Genomic DNA, 21,864 nt, shown 5'->3' with positions numbered 1-21,864 from the left:
TAATATCTTTTGGTGAACTTATTATGGTATATCATAAACATGTTTTGAATGTGTTCATTTCATGTGTGTAAGATTAACATCTAATCTAATAATCAGATTTGTGAAATTTAAGTTTTCATTCCCAAAATGAATAGCCACAATAAAAGAAAAACAGGTGTCTGCCTTAGCATCATTAGCATCATTTCTAATAAAGTAGTAGTGCAGTTCAGGGTCAGCATTATGCTGATACAACAGTAAATGGCTGTCAGTGGCTGCCTAAAAGACATCTCATAGTGTCTTTGAAAAAGCCAATATATATTAAATCAAGTCTTTTTATACTTTCCAGCATTGGTTCATAAACTTTGTGGCTTGTGAGCCCTTAAAATGAAGCCGTGATTGATCATCTCTCATTGCAATTTATGGCCTTAGTGTTGACTTAAGTTATCAGTTCAAACGAAAAATGTTTTTTTTCTTTTTGTTCCTCCTGAGTTTATTTAATTTAAAGGAGTTTTAGACAGCTGCCAAGAAGAAAGTGTCAAACATTTTGCAGGAATTTAAAAACAAAAGAAAAGGAAAAAAGCCAGAGCAAGATTTTCCTACACAACTTCACCTACTTTAATGGTGCACTGAAAAGAGAAAAAGGAGGTCAGATCTCCAGCCAAACTTTAAGTATACAGAACAACTTTATTATCAGACCAGTGACTCTGATAAAGGCCACAAGCCAAAACGCATTGGTCTGAGAATGAACATGTTCTTCATACTACAAGTGTTACTGGAGATATGACCTCTGCACAGAAGCCAAAACAAACATAATTTTTGTTAAACAGAAATATCTACTCTCTTCCGACTTAGGGCCTCAGGGACTTGGGAACCACTGCTTTACAGCATGCCACCATGTCTGAATCACGTGTGTCCACATCCAGGTTTGATTTGCATTTGATTGTGTACAGTTTACTATTCCATTGTTTCTCAGATAAAAAGGCTGAATTGGAAATATGCCTCTCAGATCACCAGTGTAATATGATCAGAGGTAACAATCTGCTTTTCATTCCCCCAACAGTAAATCCTTTTTTTTTCTCCTTACAGGCCCTTCAAATAGCTTCATGTTGCCTGTTATAAAGTAATCAGCTGACATTTCAAAGCAAAGAATCTATTCCCTGACCTTTCTGTGTGTGCCAAGGCATTTTGATACAGAGAGCTTTCTCTCCTTTCATCTCTTAAATATGTGAGCCTGGAACCAATCACTTGCCTTTGAACTGATGACTTGGGGAAACGATGCAGTAAAACAGGGAAAAACTATTCAAGGAAAGAGACTCGCTATTCAGAACGCCTGTGAGAAAAGTTTGATTTTAATGAGCGCCGCCGGTTCATTTCGGCTTTGCCTTTCAGAAGCTCACAATCACAATCCTTTTACTTATGACATTGCAGTAAGAGAACAAATTAGATAAATTTCCTGTTTCGAATCTATAGCAGCATAGTGTATCTCATCACCTTCATTTTAATAAAGGCAACTGCAGTTTGTAATCATACAAGTTAGTTGGCATCATGGTGGAGGGTGGTGTGTAATGTTCAGCACCACTAAGGAGTTGTCCATTTTCCAAGGGCCAAACATAACTGAGCTGAACATGCTGTGTAAGGCTTTTTTAAGTCTTAAAATAACACCTGCTCTGTGTCACATCATGGGAGAAGGTCGATTTAGGGCAACGCTGAGCTAATATCCCCCCTTTGAGAAATAATTGATGAGTGACCCGTGTGTGTGTGTGCGAGAGAGAGAGAGAGTGTGTGTGTGTGCATGCGCATGCCTGTTATTTTTGTTCTGGGGACAGAAGGAAGCATGCTCCATTCCACTTGCCTGGGCATCATAATACTTTTATACCATGTTATGAGACAATAAAGTGGTTGGACAAACATCTCAGCCAGTGCCCAGACTCTCATTGTGAGTTTGCTCCCACCAATACCAAAACATCAACACATTGCATGTTGCTTGGTAACTAATGGACAGCTATAAGTGGGAACTATACAGTACTGCAGGCATGCTATACTGTGTGCTGTAATTATCACGATTTAAAAATGATGGTTTCTCTTGATAATTTTGTTGCCATGGTCCTAAAACAGACTGGCTTTGTTTAACCTGAGTCTTATTAAATATATTTAATATATTAATTTCCATTCATATCAAACCATAATTAAACTCAAATTACAAAAATCACTTCAAACAAAGTGAAATCGTAGCTATGCCCTGAACAATAACACGGAGGAGATAAATGTTCCTTCCTGCAGGCGGGTGAATAATTACACTATCCAACCGTGGATCATACGTGATCCCTACCTCCCACGTTATGGCAGGATAATTGTGTTGCCATGGCGATGCAATCTGCTGCTAACACTTTGGTCCTACACCAGATTGGAACCAGAGGGAAGTCCACAGCCTCACATTCATGTACATGTGTAATAACTGGCTGGAGAAGCGGTCTGCTGAATGTTTGCAGAAAATGTTTGGGCATGCAGAGGTTATCTGTGTGTTGTGTTAATAAAGGGCAGAGAAATTCTTCATTAGCATCTTATTCTGCTGGTGGGTTCATCTTTATAAACATATGCTGTGTGGCAAGGAATTATTCAAACCCACAGAACTTTATTCTAACTTCCAAAGACACCAAATATGTTTGGCGGAAATATTTCCATGTGATAGGGCAGTGCAATAGTAGCAGTTGGATTGTAGATCTTCAAATTTCTTTTCTCCATTTGGCTTGAATTCTCAGCATATCAAACTCTTAACCAGTAGAGTAGCTGCTCTGGAGCTTTCAGTCTTACCATGATCTTCTTCAGCAAAAAGTATTGAAGAAATTGTCTTTTAAGCTAAGGTGGACAAGAAGTCCTCAGAAAAATTTAAACTTGAAAATCTGAAATTCTATAACAACTAAGCAATTTCATAGGCTGAGGAAGATCTTGTGATTTGATGGAAGTCAGTTTCTAAATGGACTTTGGGGAGCGGCTCAATCCGGTGAAGTAAATTTCCTGGTCTCAAAATATCACCATAAATCCAAGAACAGCTTGTGTTTTCACAGACCCACCTGCAGGTACGCCTACCTGTAACTTTGCATTTGTGGCATAATGAAATCCTCGATATGATTGATAAAATTGCACAAATATGGTGCTTTTTTTTCTGTGTTTGCTTTTTCAGTGCGTGGTAGGCTTCATGCATATCAATCCAACTTTTGTGAACGATGAGTGGGCGTGAGAGTGGAAAGCTGGGCAGCTGGGTGTCAAAGGGTTACAAATACATGAGCTCCCCAGAGTGGTTCAGAGCAGTGGAGCAGAAGCATGTTGTAGTAGCAATGACGGCCGTGTGTTCATGCCGCAGGCTCCCTCAGGACCCAAACTTACTGTTTGATAAGCAAAATCACCATGTGGAGAATTAATCACCTCATCATAAAGTGGCAGTTTCTTTCAATTAGTTATCCAATAATGAAATCCATTAAGAAACCAGTTGATTGGTGTGAGAGTATTTCACACTGACTTCATTGTTGTGGACGCGTAGCAGGTGGTTTATTATTTATTTCTCTCCTGAAGGATCCTTAACCTCTCCTCCTCCCACGCAGACCTCCCAGGCGCTCCTCATCGCCGGAGGCTCCATGCGAGAAGCGCAAGCCGCTTGGTAGTAAAACGAGAGATAACAGTGATGACGATGATGAGGGGAGATGCAGTGTGTGGGCTACACTAGTTCATTATCGGTTGCGTGGTGGAGAGAGGCATCCACATGACAGTGTGAGGAGCGTCTTGGACACACAGAGCTGTGTAAGACCTGATTTGTAATTACCTTTCTTTTTTCCTTTTCCAATTTTTCATTTTTTAAATTTCCACTGAATTACCTTTTTTTCCCCCTAAACTTTCTAGTTAAGTCTGACATTATTTGAGTGAAACTTATATGGAAGATTGTGAAGTTATAATCCCTGTCTTTGCAGCTTCTTCAGAGAGAACAAACAATTCAAGACGGAAGGATCTGTCTCCTTATCACAGCTTGACTCCACTGAAGGGCAGAAACAGGGTATCTGACTTTATCTTTTCTGTTTCTTTTGCAGTCAGTTTCTATGTATTCAGCTACCAACAGACCCAAAAAACACTGGGTTAAAATTGTACACAGTGTGGGTCCAGTAGGCATGGGTTGTTTTGACCCAGTGTTGGTGTTATTTTGTGATGGATTATTATTGAATTAAATTAAAGGGATTTTCCAGAATTTTAGTATTATACTTTTGTAAAGTCAGGGGGCTGTGAGACGGAGATTTTATGAGCAAAATCAGTGCAGCGGTGTGTGAGATCTCTCTTGCCCACAATGTAAGTCTTGCAGGCATGTGTAGATGGTGTAATTTTCCTGTACATATTCAGTTGTGATTGGGTGGTATTTTCTCCTGCTGCTACTATACTGGAACTCAACAAAGTAGTTTGTTTTGAAATTTGCGTTCTCCTTATCGATTTGCCAGTAGCGTGTCAAACTCAGATCGTAGAGAACTGTGAAGTCAGTGGCCACAATAATTAGCTTTTTCTCAGTTTTATCTAAAGCATTTTTGCTGTTTGTATGTGACAAACCAAACTACCTCCTTTGCGTGATAATTATAATGATAAATGATAAATCATAATAAATCTAAATGACAGTTCTACTGATGTGACATTCTTCTTTGGGATTGTTGTATTTGTATGTATCTTGTGTTTTCTCACTTTGAGCAGTCTGTCTGTTGCTGTCTTTGCTGATAGGCCCAATAATTATCATAATATAACCTTATATATTAAAAAACCTGTCATGTGAAATAGGAAACAAAGCTTCCCAAAGGAATCAAATCAAGCTTAACAGGTCTCTTGACAAACGGTTTTTAGGTTTTGTTTTGAGTTCAGCGTAGGATTTCACTCGTTGATGGCAGCATTTAAAGCCTCACTGGATGTATCATATGTGAGCCACTTATTTAGACTGCACACAGTGACTGTGTAGCAGCAATCGACTAGATTTCATTCGCTGTGACTGTGGTGTACAGAGTGTTTGCACTGAGGACGGCTGTACTAGACATGTGCTCCTAAAAAACATTACCATGCACTTCTATAAGAAAACACAACCAGCCACAGTTGTTACATTCCTTCACATATCTTGTGTCCATTATCCATTTGCTATACACGCCTTCAGAAATTAACGTTACACACAAGCTGCAGTATGCACATGAACAGTAGGGGCAGTGAAGGGTCAGTATGGGAGATGGTAACAGATGCCTGAAGCTAGAGAGCTAGAGGGTGACAGCAAGCCGCACTGCTGAACTGACTGGCTCACTTTGTCTACTGGCTGTCATTAGAGATATTGGTTGTGTTCCTCATGATCTGTTTCTTGCATTGGCAAAATGAGACAAACATGCACACCACTGTCAAACGTGAGTGATTTGGGGCCCTTGCACACATCTATGACGGTGCCGCATTTTTTTTTATTCTGTTGTGATCTCACAGTTAACAAAATAGTAATTCTTCTTCTTCTTCGTGTTTTTCATTTACATCATGCAAATTCAAAATTTCCATACTGTCTGCTGTGCCTTCTCATGGCGGACTTCAGTAGCATGCGTAGTGTAAAGGCAAATATGTGTACAGTTAGGTTCGCAACACTGCCAGTTGTGGTTAAAAGGCAAGTCTCTGGCATAGAATTCAGTTCAGCTTTGGAGCTTATGTCTGTAGCTTAACTGTTTAACACTCAACCACAAATAAACCTTTAGTATAAAATTGTGTATTGAGTGCAACTTAAAATAAGAAGATTTTGGTCCGGTTGTTTTGTTGTATATATTATCATGTCTTGCATGATCGTCATGCATTACTTTCTGATAATGGACACCTTATCAGGCAATTTATCTTTCATGTTGTACAAAATGTTGAAATATAAGCAGGTTTCTGTTCAAGGAAGCAGATCGCCTGTGCAACAAAAAAATTTGAGGGTGCAGTTTTTCATACAGACATGTCACAGAGTGCAAAAGGTTGGCTGTTCAATGTGTGTGTGTGTGTGTGTGTGTGGAGGTGTGAGAAGGTCAGCTCATATGAGAGGCCTTTTCATGTCTGTCTGCTTATGAGAGAGGAGCAATGAGACGTCCTGTCACTTTCACATACACATCGTCCTGACTGAGAGCTGAGAGCTGAGAGCTGAGAGCTGAGGCCTGACTTTGACTGGACTGTTTGACGTAGACTTTACACCATGAGTGGTGAGTTATCAGTGAGAAGCTCACTGGAGTTACATTTCTGTGTGTGTGTGTGTGGTTGTGTGGAGAATATTACATATTAAAATTGTTATTCTGAAAGGGTTTTTGATGGTTGTTGTAATGCAGCGATGAAAATATGACAGAGACTGTGATGCGGAATTTAAAATGTGTTGGCCAATATAACAGCCTGAGGTGAGATTCCTGTGTCCTAATATGTTTTAACATGGCAGTCTGAAATGGACTTTTTCTGAGGTGAAATGTGCTTGTTATCTGTTTTGTTATCTGTATAAAAAAAATGCTCTTTGACCATCTCAGAGTTATTAATACTTTCTTTTACTATTATAGACCCTCATTTCCTTGCTGTTAGTTTAATGTTTAAATGTTTATCACCGGCCTGTCCTCATCCATAGCTGGATGTTTGGGTTGTCAGACAGAAGAACGCTGTCCGCAGCCTGACCCGGACCAAGCAGTTTGAGCCAGTGCCGGTGGATTGAAACTGGAAGTGAGGTCGCTGCTTTGATGCAACACTTCTGACACAGCTGCTTTAATGAAACTCGCTTAAACAGTAAAGCTGTGTAGTACAGTAATGGGACAGCTAAAATGGAAACTCTTCGCTGTGAGTGAAATGAGAGTATGGCTATTCATGGCAGTGTTTCTGTTCATATTCACATTACACCTGATAAATCATCCTAAGAAAACACATTACCCAGCACATCTTAGTGTAATCCTATTGTTTTGTTTCTTACCTATTTATAATCGTAAAGAAACATAAAATTTTAAAAGGACATGTAGCTCAAAGTTATTGGCTCTGGTTGACTCCAGTCGATCCATGCAGCTTCAATATAGTGCTGTGGTTGAGGGGACAAATAGTTCTGCTGGTCTGCCTGCAGCTTTGAGGAAACTAAATGCATTCTTTTGAACTGAACTGAGCTGGAAAGCAACATTTTCAGTTACCTTCACCGCACACACTGGCATACTATTTCTTTTTTTTAAGCAAAATTGTTTTTATTCTAATATAACCACTCAAGTTTAATTATTTACATATTCAACATCCAAAGAAGTATTGTTTTGTGTTTTATTATAAAGTGGACAGCACAGAGATGACAGAAATTTATTGCAGAGAGAATGAACACTGCAGTTCACTGACAGCCGACAAGACTCCAGTGTTACTTATTATTATTATTCTATCTGTGCACTGAAATCTGATTTTACCTGCTGGAATGATTAAAAACGTATTCTCTACTGAAAATAATAAGAATGAAAAATAATTAGTTGTTTCCATCAGACCAGTGGAACAGAACTATTTCTTAGATGCAGAGCAGATGAGCAAATCCAAGTCCAGTTTCGAGTCTTTGGTCAAAGGTCCAAGTCAAGTTCAAAGTCTCTGAGCTCGACGCACTGCATCTTAAGAAAATACAGTGAATGGTCAAAACACAAACAAATTGAGACACCGTCAACAATTTGAAGACATGCCCTGCATATCGGAAATGCAGATACATACAAAAAAGTGTCTCAAATACAGAAAAAGACCTGGATTACAGCATTGCTGAGCACGGCTTGGACACAGTTGTTATTAAATGTGTTAAATGTGAACAATAATCCTGTAATCTGTAGCCCATGTTAATAATTAAGGTGGTGTTCCTTTCTGCCAGCAGATGGCGGCAGATCACGGTTGAACAAACTACTTACGTAAACATTTTTGTGTTCATGTCAAAGTCAGCACTCAATGTGAACAAGTGTGGCAAGCAAACAAACACGGTGAATGCCAATCTAATCAAGTTAATTTCCCTACAACTACAAAGGTAGTAGCAAGCTAAAGTTTGATACTTTGCTTAGATAGCTGATGCTAAGCTATGCTTGCTAACTGTACTCAGTCCAGTATCTTTTATTTTACCGCAGATGTTGCATTAAGCCCTTCTTTTGTTTTGTCATTTATGGCAGTGCACACCAGCTGTGTAAGGTTATGCATGATAACAAGGGAGGCAGTGACATTCATCCCATCATTTCCTTAAGCTTAAGTCTGAAGTCTTTCTAGGATGAGTGTCAAGTCACAAACTCGAGTCTCTGAAGCTGAGACTATGGAGAGGAAGGTTCTGGCTGTATCCCTTAAGTTATAATTATGTATGATCACCGTCTGTTATGTTTAAGCATGTCTGTGTCTAGCAGCTGATGTTTTTCAGTTCAATTCCTCACTAAGGCTTCAATGGTCCTTTGTTTTTTTTTTATTTGACACTGATTTACACTGGACATGCACAGAACATGATGCTATATTTTGTTGCCATAAGTGGGAGCCCATTTCAGTATTAATGTAGAGTTGGAGAGAGTGGTAAAGGAGCAGTGCATGATTTAATTTACCTTTTCATCCACTGTCATCCATTCAGCACTCGCTGGTGAAATAGGATCATCAGCCCTCTCTTGAGGCTTTCAGACTTGTTGTAACACATGGGGACAATGCTCCTGTTTCCTCTTGTGCTTCAGTTACACACACACACACACCCACACACACACACACACACACAGGCAGTGAACATTACTGCGTGAGACCTCATTATTCTGCATCTGGCACCAAGCTAAATAATGGACTTTGATTATCAAGGGTCATTCCACACATCCTGCTCAACAATGGTTTTTCACACTGTGTGTAGGATGTATGTGAACCTCAGAACAATGGACAAAAGAAAATCAATAGAGAAGAATGATGCAAACGGAATAGATGAAGTCTTTGGAGATCATACGGTAAGTGTTTATCCCTCGGGGGAAAAATGAAAACACAAAGGTGTTTGAGCGCGGAACGACTTTATTGGATGTACAGGACAAGCTGATGAAGAGGCTGGCTGATTAGTATATTGCTCTTGAAGCACAGGACTTCAAGTCTGTTTGCAGAAGGTGTTTCAGAGGAAAACCTTGTAGCCTAGATAGATAAGGTACAGCCACGTGCTACACACAGACAGCTCGTGTTGTTCAGCAGCAGGAAACACGGTAAGAATACAGAAACTCAGTTTTTTTTTAACTACAGTGTTGTTTCAGCTTTGATCTGCTTGAACTAAATTAACACAGTAGAGATTTAGAGACACAGACATATTAGATATGATATATCAGATATTTAATCATTCATTATAAAAAAGGCAGTTAATGATGTTTCAGTTGTGTAGTTGCGAGCCAGAACTACACTTGGTCATGTATTCAAGGTCATGCATGTCATTTTACGTTTATCATATTCTCTGTTGACATAGTCTTGCCAGCTGGAGTGGACCAGCTACAGAGCCTGTGTGTATTGTCTTTACAAAAGTATATAGTCATAACACAGACAAAGTTACCATCTGTAACTTAGAATATGAAGACATGATCAGCTGCTTTTACTTTGAATACTTCAGTACATGTAATAACAAGTACATTAATTATATATTTTTATTGCAGTAGAATTGAGAAATGTTTTTGGTGTAGTTAACTGATAAATGACTTATCTGTCTCAGTTTCCCAGAGACAAAGGTGATGTTTTCAAATCTCTTGCTTGTCCTATGAGTAAGTAAGAGTATAAGTCCAGTCCAGATAAAAATGCAGTGATATGCTAAAACTGTTTTAATAATGACATATCCATTCTGTTGTGTATTAAAGTGTTGTCCATCTCCTAATGGATTTGCCACCAGATTGATGCAATTAATATGAGGGTGGCTTTTGGTCTCCAGACATTGAGAAGGAGAAATGAAATATCAATAAAGCTAAATAAAATAACAGTTAAATAAAATATTGTATGTTCCAGACAGTAACATGCTAACTGCAGGTTAAGTGATATCTTGATTTGCAATCTTAAACAATTAAACTTTTACATAGAGCAGCTCTGGTCCATTTGATATGACTTGTTTGTTTGTTTACAAAATCACTTCATTTGGGTTTTGGGAGCTGGTGATTTCTGCCTGTTGGTCAGTATCATCAAATATCATCCAGCCAACTATTCCTGCCAAAAATTGCATGTGATAAAAACTGTGTCAAAATATGTGACCAGTTATTTCTCCTATGTTGTCCTCTCCCTGCCCAGTTTCCCATGAGACCTGCCTCCTAGATCAGGTGCTGGAGCTGATTATGAATGAGAAGCCTCCCACCAGCGCCAGTCTTTTCCTAAACGAGGACGCGGACAAACCTCCCCTGCCAGAGAAAGGAGATTTGAGGAGGCGTTTACGCAGGGCCATGGAGAGGAGAGCCAACAGCATGAAGGAGAGGATGAACTCTGTCAGTAGGGACTGCATCAGAGGTTTTCTCAAAAGGAACCTGTTTGTTCTGTTCACTGTCGCTGCCGTGGCTCTGGGTGAGTGAAGGGTTTAACCTAGTGGAGGTTTCACGCTGTTCTTCCTACAGCCTGTCAATTTCACTTTATTTCGGTTTGTGTTTATGCGTGTGTGTGTGTGTGCAAATTGATTCAGGTGTACTCTTGGGCTTTGCTTTACGGCCTCATAACCTGTCCCTGAGGGAGGTCAAGTACTTTGCCTTTCCTGGGGAGCTCCTGATGAGAATGCTACAGATGCTGGTGCTGCCTCTCATTGTTTCCAGTCTAGTCACAGGTTGGCTTATAACGCAAAGAGCACAGAACATGAACAAACACACTTATTGCTTCCAGCAAGCAGATTACCGTTCAGACTCTTAAAATGGCAAAGTGGAAGGAATGATACTACTACACAACTTTAAATATTGGCAGCTCCAATCATACCAATCACTGGCCAATTACATCAGTGTTAATTAAAAAAAGGATTGATAACAATAACAGCAAACTCACTAATGTCTCAATTTTCCTCTGTCTCAGGTATTTCCTCTTTGGACAGCAAAGCATCAGGTAAGATGGGTATTCGCGCAGTGGTCTACTACATGGTGACCACTCTGATTGCAGTGTTCATCGGCATCGTCATCGTGATAATCATCCGGCCGGGGAAAGGCAGCAGAGACAGTCCTGTGGCCAACAGTGGAAACATAGAGCCAGTCCAGGCTGCTGATGCTTTCCTGGATCTCATCAGGTAAAAAGATCTTAAAAGATTTACTTGACTTACCAGTAGGGGTTGTTACTGTTTGGCTGTTTTAATTGTGTCCACGTACAGTCTTCCACATTTAAAGTAACAGTCTGATATTCTGGCCAGCGCTGAGAGTCAGATAGTCCTCTCATATCTACACTTGATATGACACTACAGTTTAACTTAGCAGCAGCTCAGAAATAGTCTGGCACATAGGGACACAAACCACTAGTAATCGTTTTTTCAGCTTTGGCTCAGACGACACAAGATATGCCACTTCAAGTAGTGAGCGTCAGAGATGTTGGAAGACAGTTTCACCTGTAGACAGGTAAACTGGACTGCTTTCAGTCTTTATGACAAGCTAAGTGAACTGGCTGCTGGCTGTAGCTTCATATTTAATCGACCGATAAGACAGTGATAACAATCTTCTGCTTTAACTCTTGGCTAGAAAACAAATGAGTTCAGTTTCCCAAATTTTGAACTATTACTTCAAAGGCTTTATATACTTATATGATGAGGACATTTGAACATTAATAATAGGAAAAATGAGTGTGAAAACGCGCATGTCCTCCAATTGTATCTGATCAAACAAATGACTCATATTCTTACGGTCACATGGTTATTGATTAACATGTTGAAGTGTTACAAAGAATACCTGTCACCTCCTGTGACTCTTCTCCTTTTGATCGCAGGAACATGTTTCCTCCTAATCTGGTTGAGGCTTGTTTCAAGCAGGTGAGATCATCTTTTCTCATCAGTCATATAGAAATTCCTTTAATTTTCAATATTAATTGCTTTAATACTAAATTTCATTTTTACTTTAAGAAACAAAAAAAAAATACATACATTTCACATTATGACACAAATATCCCATCATCCATAAAAAAAAATTTAATTTTTAATTTTTTAATTTTTAATAAATGTATCTTTGTGGATTAATTTTCACGCTTTCTCTGGCAGTATAAAACTGTGTATAAGAAAATTGTGCACACAAGGAATGTGACGGTGACCCTGAACCTCACCGACTATCTCAACACAACAGAGTCAAAGCTGAGCATGAACCTCAGCAGAGTGCTGCACACCATACAGGTGGGTAGTTGTGACAGACATCTCCTCAGAGGAAAACAAGGGTGTGAAGATTTCAGACTTAGTTCATATTGATGAATTCAGATCTAAGTGGGATGAAAAATAGTTAAAAGCCTATCATTTTAGTACAGCTTTCATTTTGTGCCAGGCACCTCTGCTTTCATAATGTTTCCTTGCTCATGTTTTTAAGAATTTCCCCATTGCGGGACCAATAAAGGCCTTTCTTATCTTATCTTATTTTCTACTACAGGAGACAGTAGAGGAGACGGTCCCTGTGTCCGGCTCCTCTGCTGGAGTGAACGCTCTGGGTTTGGTGGTTTTTTCCATGTGCTTCGGTCTCGTCATTGGTAACATGAAACAGCAGGGCCAGGCCCTCAGGGACTTCTTTGACTGCCTGAATGAAGCCATTATGAGGCTGGTCTCCATCATCATTTGGTCAGTAAAGATGCACCTCTAACTCCCTAAGCTTTTGGCTTGACATGACCTAATTACCTTCTTGAAATTCCACTGACTTGCTGAACGGTCAGCCATTACAAACTTAGGCTGAGCAACCAAACATTTTAGATGATGCTGTTAACCAGAGTGAAATTAAAATCAGTTGTTGTTCCCCTTAAAGCTACTTACGGAGGAGTAAATGAGGGAAACTGATTGTGTGGAAGCTTATTATTTTATGTTTATTGCTAGTGTAAGAAATTACAGTTCATCTCATCTCTCAGGTATGCTCCAGTGGGCATCCTGTTCCTGATTGCAGGAAAGATTGTGGAGATGAAGAACCTGGCAGAGGTGGGCAGCCAGCTGGGGATGTACACCGTGTCGGTTATTGTGGGTCTCCTCATCCACGGTCTGTTTGTCCTGCCTCTGCTCTACTTCCTGGTGACCAGGAAGAATCCCTACAGCTTCATTGGTGGCCTGCTGCAAGCGCTCATCACTGCTCTGGGAACCTCCTCTAGGTAAATCTCAACCTCTGTCTTGCTCAGGTACTGATGTCTCTTAATCGCTGTGTCCCAGCCAGTGTGTTTAGGGCAGGTTTTAGGTTTTATGAACAGGAGGCAATGTGAGCAGACCATAACATGTTATGGTTTATATTTTGTAGGGCACGTGATATGTTAGAATCTGTGACAGGAATTGATAGGGGACTGTGACTGTGTCTGATTGGTTCCATTTCATTATGCTACATCTGGCTCTTCAAGCTCTGCTACCCTGCCTATCACCTTTCGTTGTCTGGAGGAGAACAACCGTGTGGATAAACGAGTGACACGTTTCGTCCTCCCTGTGGGTGCCACTATCAACATGGACGGCACTGCCCTCTACGAGGCTGTGGCAGCAATATTTATTGCTCAAGTCAATGACATGGACCTTAACTTTGGCCAGATTCTGACCATCAGGTAAAGCTACATCAGTTTTGTTGGTTTGCACCATATGCACAAATACTGTAGATGTTGGAGACTTGGCCCACCAGATTTTCTAAACACCTGAGGTACAGAAACTTATGCTCTGTGGTGACAACCTCACATGTGACAAATCATATTGTTTTTCATTTAGCACATCCATTTAACTGTGAATATTACATTGACATTTAACATTTTACATCAACAATTTTATAATAACAAAACTGTTTATTCAAGTTCCTGACAAGAACAGCCCAGTTCTTGTCAGGGATTCTGGGGCTTCTGAGGAATCTATCTGAATTATATCAAGCTGTGTGTCTTGAGTCATCACTTGTTGGGGCTGAAGAAATCTTGGGGAGTGTAGATAAAAAGAAGTGAGCTTACCAGACCTCTGCAGTGTTTTATTTTCACAGTAACTATCAAAAAATCTACACCAACTTGTATGTAAAATATGTTGCATCATGACAGTAGCAGGACTAAGAAATGATCTAAAGATAATAAAATTATTTAAATCAGAATGCAAAAATTCCATTAACAGTCACAGTCACTGGAAGTTGTCTAACTATTGATCCTGTTACTAATCATTACCAACAATGTTAGTGCACAGAAATGTTTTTCCACATGAATTCTATGGTACATCTTTTTTAACATTGTAGTTTCCTTGTGCCATGATTCAACTTGTCAGCCTTTTCATGGAGAAAGTGTTCCAGTGTGTAAATTTCAGGTTATACATATTCTGAGATATAGTTAAATATATTATACTAACATTGCCTTTATGATGTAATCCTCTTTGGCAACAATGTGCACAACTTTGGAGTTTATCAAGAACATAGCCGTACAGCCATAGCTCAGAAATCATTTACATAATTTTGTAATTCTTTGTGTGCTTTTTTCACACGCTACTCCCACTAGGAGTGCACATGTGCTGTTTGTTTATTTCCCTTTATTAAATGTCTTCACCGTCCTCTTCATCCCTCCCACCACCCCCGCAGTATCACGGCAACTGCTGCCAGCATCGGAGCAGCAGGCATCCCTCAGGCTGGCCTGGTTACCATGGTGATCGTATTGACATCGGTGGGACTGCCCACCGAGGACATAACACTGATCATCGCTGTGGATTGGTTCTTGTGAGTTCCTACTAAATGTCAGCTTGACAGGGATTGGTCTGTGTACTGTGGGTCTGCCGTCCTAAATGTCATTGTAAAGCTTCAGAGAGCCCAGAGGTCCCAAAGGTTATTGATGCATAATGTAGACTGACAGATTAAAAATCTTGTGTTCAGAAGCACATTATTGAATTTTGGGCTGAGAGCTACATTGTAATAGGTATACAGTAATGTGTTCCCTATCTGTACATCCCTACTGTACATCTCTTTTTCCATTCTTTCTCTCATTTTCTGTCTCTTTTGTCTCCCAAGGGACCGCTTGCGTACCACCACCAACGTGTTAGGTGATTCGCTTGGGGCCGGGATTGTGGAGCACCTTTCCCGAGGAGAGCTGCAGAGTCAGGATGCTGAGTTGCGCAACTCTGTAATTGAAGAGAATGAGAAGCCCTACCAGCTTATCTGTCAGGAAAATGATTCACTCAATCACTGCAACAGTGAGACCACAATGTGAAGAGTGACACCCTTAAGGGCTTTATGTACCAAAAGCATTTTAGCTGAAAGATTGGCTTGCAATGGTACAGGGTCTTTAGAAGTTTTTGGTCAACTCTACCAGTGCTTAGGGCAATACAAATTCCGGCCTGGGGCTGTTTGATGACAGGATTTATGTACACATGCTGTCTAGGAACATTTACTATTCCTACAATCTGACACAGTCAGTGCCAGGTATTTGGGGGCATTTTGTTGTTTGATGACTGTTTTATTCAGTGTCAGGTAAGTTCAATATGTCAGCGACAAGTGAAAGTCATTTTTAATAAGTCTTCAGCTTCATCAAGTCTTCAAAGATTAGTATAATTTATGATCCATACAGTCAGAGCATCATAAACTCCTCACCAGAATTAATGTTATACAGTATTACGGTCGAGAAACACCACCATTCATAAATAGAAAGTAAACCAGCTGATTTGCAATCATGTGAATATGTCAATCTGCATAATTTGGCATCTTCTGTTGCATGACTTAACACTTAGTACATATTTCTTTTGCAAGCACTCTTTTGTAATTCTCATTATGACTACCTCTGAGAGACTTAGACATAGAGCTTCAACAGCACTACTCACAAAAATACTCAGTCATGTTGGCATCATGTGCATACATCAGTCTCATAAATATTTAGGATCCTGTTATTTAAGTATTTTTTTTATATATATATTATGTAAGTTTGCTTGCACAATGTAATTGTAAAATTTTAAATGTACTTGACTGTTAAACTCTGGAGGATGATGAGAATGAGAAACTTTGCTACTTATTGTTTTGAAGTTGATATATTTCAAGTGACTTGGTAGATTGTTTCTTAGTGCTTTCTTATAAATATTATATTTGTGTATATTTATATTTGGTGCTATTTCTTTTAAACTATGTATACATGACTGTGCTGCTACACAGTAAACTAATGGATCATCTGAAACTCCTTTTTTAAATCCAGAATACAGGAGAGGGAAATATTAAGCAACAGAATGATTTGTTTCTTTAAATGTTATTTATTTGTTTGGTTTTGTGGATCATGGCTTTTACATTGTTAGTGATTTATAAATTATAAATAAGTTTCCAGACCAGTAGAGGATTTTGTCATGGGTCGCAGTGTGCTTAACATCATTGTACCAATACAGCAGCCTGTTTGTTTTCTGCTTTCAGCTGCATATGTTATAGGATGTTGTTATATTTTGACTGGAATAATATCTTGCAGTCTAATGACTGATTTATTTTTATTGTTACACAGCAAATGTGCCAGTGTTAATTTTCCAGTGTTCTTTATATTTAACAACGTTTAGAGTTATTATAACACTTAACTCTGCAAAACTAACACCCACAGAGTTAGTGTTGTTGTAAATTTTGGTCGTTTCTCGCGGAGTAACGCTGTTGAGTGTTCAACTTGACCACGCCTTTCAGTTCCTGTGAAGAAGCGCCTTAAAGTGTGCGGTCGCCATTTTTCCATGTCGCATAGGTAAGTTTTACTCGGTCAAATTTTCTAGTTTTAGGTTAATAACATAAATGTTGGCAGAAAGTGTTAAGTGGCTTGCATTTGCTGCAGGTGTTTTGCAATTAAGTCTACTGAATAAATTCATTTCGGAAAGTATTTTTGTAGAAGTGACCGGTTGCTAGCAAGAACTTAAGTATCTAGCTAATTTAATGCTTTACTGCTAAATAAAAACCGCGACCCGTTTTAAAGACGTTCTTTTATTCTTTTCAATTGCAACTGTTATAACCCATATAACAACTGCAGGGTGAACTGGCCTGCAACAGGGAGCATACGAGCGATAACAGCAGATGAGAGAGGGAGAGAAAGGTAAGTTGTTTTCTATGATTGCTTTTTAATGGCTGGCTGTCACTTTATGAGCCGTTAGCGACATAACTATTCACAAAATATTTGTTGACGCGTAGCTTTACTCTAACAGCAGCAATTAGCAGCAGTAATTAGCTCTCCATTGACCCTGCATAGCGACGTAAGCTAACCGCGGTGCATCCCGCCTGTGAGGACGGTCGGCTTCGTTTCTCTTCGAACCTCCGGTAGCATAAGTTGGTTTTGCATTTTCCTCATTAAATACTCTAAAAATGCTGGTGTGTAAACCCTGTTATGTGGCGTATTTTAGTACAGCATATTTTCACGTAGCTACTCGGATGACGTTTCAAATATGGATCGCAGCTAATGTTTACAGATAAAATTACTACAGTGCAAAGGGCTACGGTTGTGAAAACTGCACAGACCGGACTCTGCTTTTTTCACAGTCACCGCATACGTTGAGAACTGTGTGCATCCCTCGCATTAATTCTTATAATACACGGTTTACACACAGTTTATGCTTCAAAATTGCAAGGCTACCAATGCTGTCTGCTGCATTATATGCTTAGAAGTGTATAATATAAAGCCATAAAATGCCGCACATTTAACGTGGCAACTGGTCTGACATGTGGAAGTAAGCAAAATCTGATTTTATTTTTTATTCACCTCTGATAGGTAGTGGTGCTGAGCAGTAGCAAGTTTTGTCACATTACTGTTATTTTCTGCTCTTGTATTTAGCAGGAAAATAACATCAATAACAATGAATATGCTTATAACTTCATTATTTACTTTGTTTAGTGGTATATAATTTTTATTCTTGTCATTGAAGGCTGTGATATGCTGGTTCCTGTAGAGTATAAGGGAGTGAGTAAATGGGTCAGGGTGCCAAAGACAGAAGATGTCTACAGTTACCAAGAATTTGTAGAAGGAGGTAATGTGACAGCAGTGGTAAAAAATAATTAAGCATTTTAGCATGGTTGTAATTTGTGGTTTCTATTCTAAGTATAATTTGATACTAATACAGGTATTTATATATTAAGTTATTGGTACTTGTAAGAACAATATAACTTGTTTTTTTTTTGTATGCTTACTAACATTTGAGCATACAAGAAGGATATCTGTGTGTATTTTGACTTGATTTCATGTCATAACCTTTCATGATGTAATATATATTTTCTTTGTTAGTGCTGGTGAAATTCAATTTGCCAGATTTTACATCTTTGATGCTGAAGGATTCTGCAGGAGTGGAAGTGGATGAGGACATATTTGATGAACTTTTGAAGTCATCGGGGGTGTCTTTTAAAGCCTTCACTGAAGGATGTCATGGTAATTGGATGATGTAATTATGTATTGACCCTTAGTTCTTTAAACTTATTTTTACAACACATGGCTGTTTTTGTGTTCTTAGATGACAGTGTTGAGGATTCTTCTTCAGAGGCCTCATTCTCAGAGTGGTCCCCATCACGTGCATCTGGGGCGTCATCATCATCGGGTTCAGATGTAACAATAATATTGGAATCCACCAAAGCACGCAAAAGACAGCTGATTGAAGGGCCCCCTGACAGCATTATAGCAAAAGATGTAAGCTGTATTTTTCTGTTCTTGTGTTAACTAAGCCAGTCTGTTTTATACAACTATTATTTAATGAACAGAGCAAATATTTACTGTTATGTATCTCTGAATGTGCCTTATATGGAAATCATGCAATTGTTATTTCAGACTGTTATGGTAGCCCTGCATTCAAAGCCAGGTGGTAATCAAATATTCAAAGAATATGAGAAAACAAACCGTCTTTCTGATGGTACAAGAAGAAAGATGGTGAACATACTTGTGGCTGACATGGTAGAGACTCATGGGTAAGTGAATATGCACTTGCAAATATTGCAATATTTTTAATTTTATATGTTTACAGTTCAGTACAAGTCTAATATTCAGTTTAAATGGTTTGACTAAAACCACTAAAACAGTTTTAGTCAACATACATAAGTAATTGATGTAAATGTTGTTTTGGGCTAAAATATCTTCTCAGTGATGCATCTGTCTTTTATTAGGAGGATCCCCCCAGTAAATGTCCGCATAACATATGCACTTGGCATTACAACGTTGTTCCCCAACTTGAAGGACCCAGATTCAAAGAATGGTTATGTAAGTATTCACCTATGCTCTTATTTCTTTCTTAACATGGTATTTCTCTCCACAGTATTAATTATGTAATGTCTGTTTGTTAGAGGACTTGTAGTATTATACAGTACTTGTGTATTTGTATTAAAATGCATTAAAACATGTAGTTTTCCAGACACGCACAAAAGTTCTCTGTGTAATGTAAAAATGTACTGTAAACTCTCATATTTTATTGTGACAGAATTTTCAAATTACTACATTTTTTACTGTAGCATACCCCAATGGTCGATAATCTTTTTATTTTGTGCTATAAGATACAGTTGAGCTGATAACAGTGTTGAATTGATCATATGTCTGATCTGTGCAGGATTAACCTTTTTTTAATTGACAGGAACATTTTTATGACCACCAGAGTGGGTCTGGCTACCTAGCATGGAGGTTGAAAACCGTCCAGCGCAACTCTACTGGAGAGATAAAGAAATCCAAGTCATGTTTTCAACAAGGTCCCAAGACTCCTCGCAACATGTGTTCAGTTGTGAAGCAGTTGTCTGGTGATGAATGCAAGGAGGCTATGTCAGTGATGAGGCACTCAGCTGACAAAAAGCTTGTTAAAGAAAAAATGATGGCAACATTTCAGCACAGACAAAAGGTGGTTCAAGATCCAGCTACAACCTCCACTGTCCTGGACCATTTCCCAAGATTTCTAGATACCCCTGGCTTGGTATGATAAAGAATGGTTGTTTTTATCAGTCTAGGCTGTAATATATTTCTTCCAATGCTGATTTTGTTTTTTTTGTTTTTTTTAGATTGATCAAGATTTCACAATGCTCTTTGGTGAAGAAGTGTCGGGTAAATTCCTGGCAAGATGGCCAACATTCTTCAAACCGAGGATCATTTCAGATTGCAAAAATCTTCCTGAAAGTGCTCATGTCAGCGAGCTCCTTTTGTCTGCACAACAAGAGTCTGAAGATTGTGGTAAGTGTAAAACAGATGTCTTACGGGAGCAATTACAACTGTACTCCATGTAACTATTTTGTCATAACTACAACATCAACTCTGGTGGTCTAACAAAAGTAATCACTCTTTTGCCAATTCTTATTGTCTAGTCTGGGACTCTGAGGTGGCTGCCATCCTTTTGCTTCTTCATCTGTTACCTCCAACATCCAAGGGTAGGAAAGCTTCAAAGATTAGCACATCTGATGCTGCTGACCGGCTGGTGAAGTTCATTAAGGTATGTTACCAGTCAAGTTATTTGTTGTTTTTGTTTTTTTCAAGGGCCTGTGTTGATGTTTCAATGTGCATTTAAGGTGGGAAATCAGGTATTTTCTCTTAATTCTTGGGTGCTTACTCTACAGCGAATTCCAAATTTCTTTTTGATTTATTTGGTATCTTTATTGCTCAGGTGGGGCGAAGCATGGATGCCTTCCTCAAAGAAACTGGGCCTGTTCAACCACTTCTTCTGTGTGTCGGAGAAAGAAAGAACAGCATTCAAAATTTCTACATTGTCCTGGACCAAAAAGTCATTCCCTGTTCAACGCAGACCGGAGTTGCTGCCTTTGATGAGCTGTTCAAGGCACATTTTGCTTTTGCTGTGTCCTATGACGAGGCATTGAACAACTTCTACACATTCATCCAGACCACTGTGTACGGCATCGATGTTGGTGTTATGAAGGAGAGTCCTCGAGTCAAAGAAATCAGAGCAAGACTTCTTCATACTGCAGTTTGAAGAACACATCTTTGCCTGGAAATATGTTCATGTGTTACATTTGCAAGGTACACCACACAAGTTGTTCATTGTTATTTAGACATTTGAAGTTTCAGCATGGTCTGTACCCAGGAAAGTCTTTGCGTTTGAATTGTGGAGAGCCTGGATGTTCCTTTGTGTTTTTGACATATTCTGGTTACAAGCGGCATTTATCTCGAGCACATGGAAATGGTGTTGATTCAGGTGTTGTCAACAGTTTTGAGCCTGTTGCTAATGTTGGAGCCTCAGTATCCCAGCCAGTAAATGCTGATACTTCTGTGACTGTCACAACTCACATTCCAATTGAAAAAAGGCAAATACAAGACATGTGCAGCTCTATTGTTGCTCAAGTACAAGCCTCAGGAGTTCCAGAGAGTACTGTCCAATCTTTAGTTGGCTCAATGGAGGAACTGGTCAATGACATCCATGCACATGCAAAAGAAGCTGTTGTTGAATGTTTGTCATCTGATGCATCCAGAGAAACATTAGAAAAAGTCCAAGATTGTTTTGATCAACTTCAAAATCCATTCTCATGTCTTAACACGGAGTGTAAAAGGTTGAGACATTTTGAGAAAAAATGGAAAATAGTTGAGCCTGTAGAGCATATTCTTGGTGTCCGCTTTGACATACGTAGAGACAAAACGACAGGCACATACAGGCAAATTCCTGTCAATGACAAGTTCATGTATGTACCCATTATGGGGTCTCTTTCATCCATGTTTAGGAACAGTGAACTGTGCAACAGTTTTAAAAAGGCAAAACCACACCAGGATGGGGTCTACAGGGATGTTAATGATGGTTCTTACTTCAGCAATCACATTTTATTTTCACAGCAAGAATATGCTCTTCAGATCCAGCTCTACTATGATGATTTTGAAACTGCCAACCCCTTA

At 39.2% G+C, this 21,864-nt stretch overlaps 2 protein-coding genes across 8 annotated transcripts; both read left to right on the top strand.

Moving 5' to 3' along the window:
- The first annotated feature begins 319 nt into the window (after positions 1-319).
- Positions 320-16,534, top strand: slc1a6 (solute carrier family 1 member 6). 3 transcript variants are annotated; one of them, XM_046391003.1, is made up of 13 exons: positions 320-902; positions 1,066-3,774; positions 3,942-4,024; positions 10,231-10,497; positions 10,613-10,750; positions 10,990-11,197; positions 11,884-11,926; positions 12,152-12,280; positions 12,528-12,712; positions 12,994-13,227; positions 13,468-13,662; positions 14,658-14,792; positions 15,081-16,534. In XM_046391003.1, exons 4-13 carry the CDS (start codon positions 10,275-10,277, stop codon positions 15,277-15,279), a joined length of 1,689 nt encoding a protein of 562 aa, XP_046246959.1. In that variant the 5' UTR covers positions 320-902; positions 1,066-3,774; positions 3,942-4,024; positions 10,231-10,274; the 3' UTR covers positions 15,280-16,534. The 3 variants fall into 3 exon arrangements, with proteins under 3 accessions (XP_046246959.1, XP_046246958.1, XP_046246957.1); XM_046391002.1 differs by having other exon boundaries at positions 320-1,915; positions 3,579-3,774; XM_046391001.1 differs by lacking the exons at positions 320-902; positions 1,066-3,774; positions 3,942-4,024 and having other exon boundaries at positions 9,901-10,497.
- Positions 16,535-16,544: 10 nt separating this feature from the next.
- Positions 16,545-21,480, top strand: LOC124060268. Of its 5 annotated transcripts, XM_046391005.1 has the most exons (11): positions 16,545-16,770; positions 17,050-17,112; positions 17,936-18,037; positions 18,292-18,432; positions 18,515-18,687; positions 18,826-18,962; positions 19,158-19,251; positions 19,619-19,948; positions 20,034-20,202; positions 20,334-20,458; positions 20,630-21,480. In XM_046391005.1, exons 2-11 carry the CDS (start codon positions 17,094-17,096, stop codon positions 20,951-20,953), a joined length of 1,614 nt encoding a protein of 537 aa, XP_046246961.1. In that variant the 5' UTR covers positions 16,545-16,770; positions 17,050-17,093; the 3' UTR covers positions 20,954-21,480. The 5 variants fall into 5 exon arrangements, with proteins under 5 accessions (XP_046246961.1, XP_046246962.1, XP_046246960.1 ...); XM_046391006.1 differs by lacking the exon at positions 16,545-16,770 and having other exon boundaries at positions 16,816-17,112; positions 19,640-19,948; XM_046391004.1 differs by lacking the exon at positions 16,545-16,770 and having other exon boundaries at positions 16,816-17,112.
- Positions 21,481-21,864: the final 384 nt, after the last annotated feature.

This window comes from Scatophagus argus, chromosome 6 (genome assembly GCF_020382885.2).
Source record: "Scatophagus argus isolate fScaArg1 chromosome 6, fScaArg1.pri, whole genome shotgun sequence".
In the NCBI taxonomy this organism is placed as follows: domain Eukaryota; kingdom Metazoa; phylum Chordata; class Actinopteri; family Scatophagidae; genus Scatophagus; species Scatophagus argus.
This window is presented reverse-complemented; position numbering and strand designations above follow the sequence as displayed.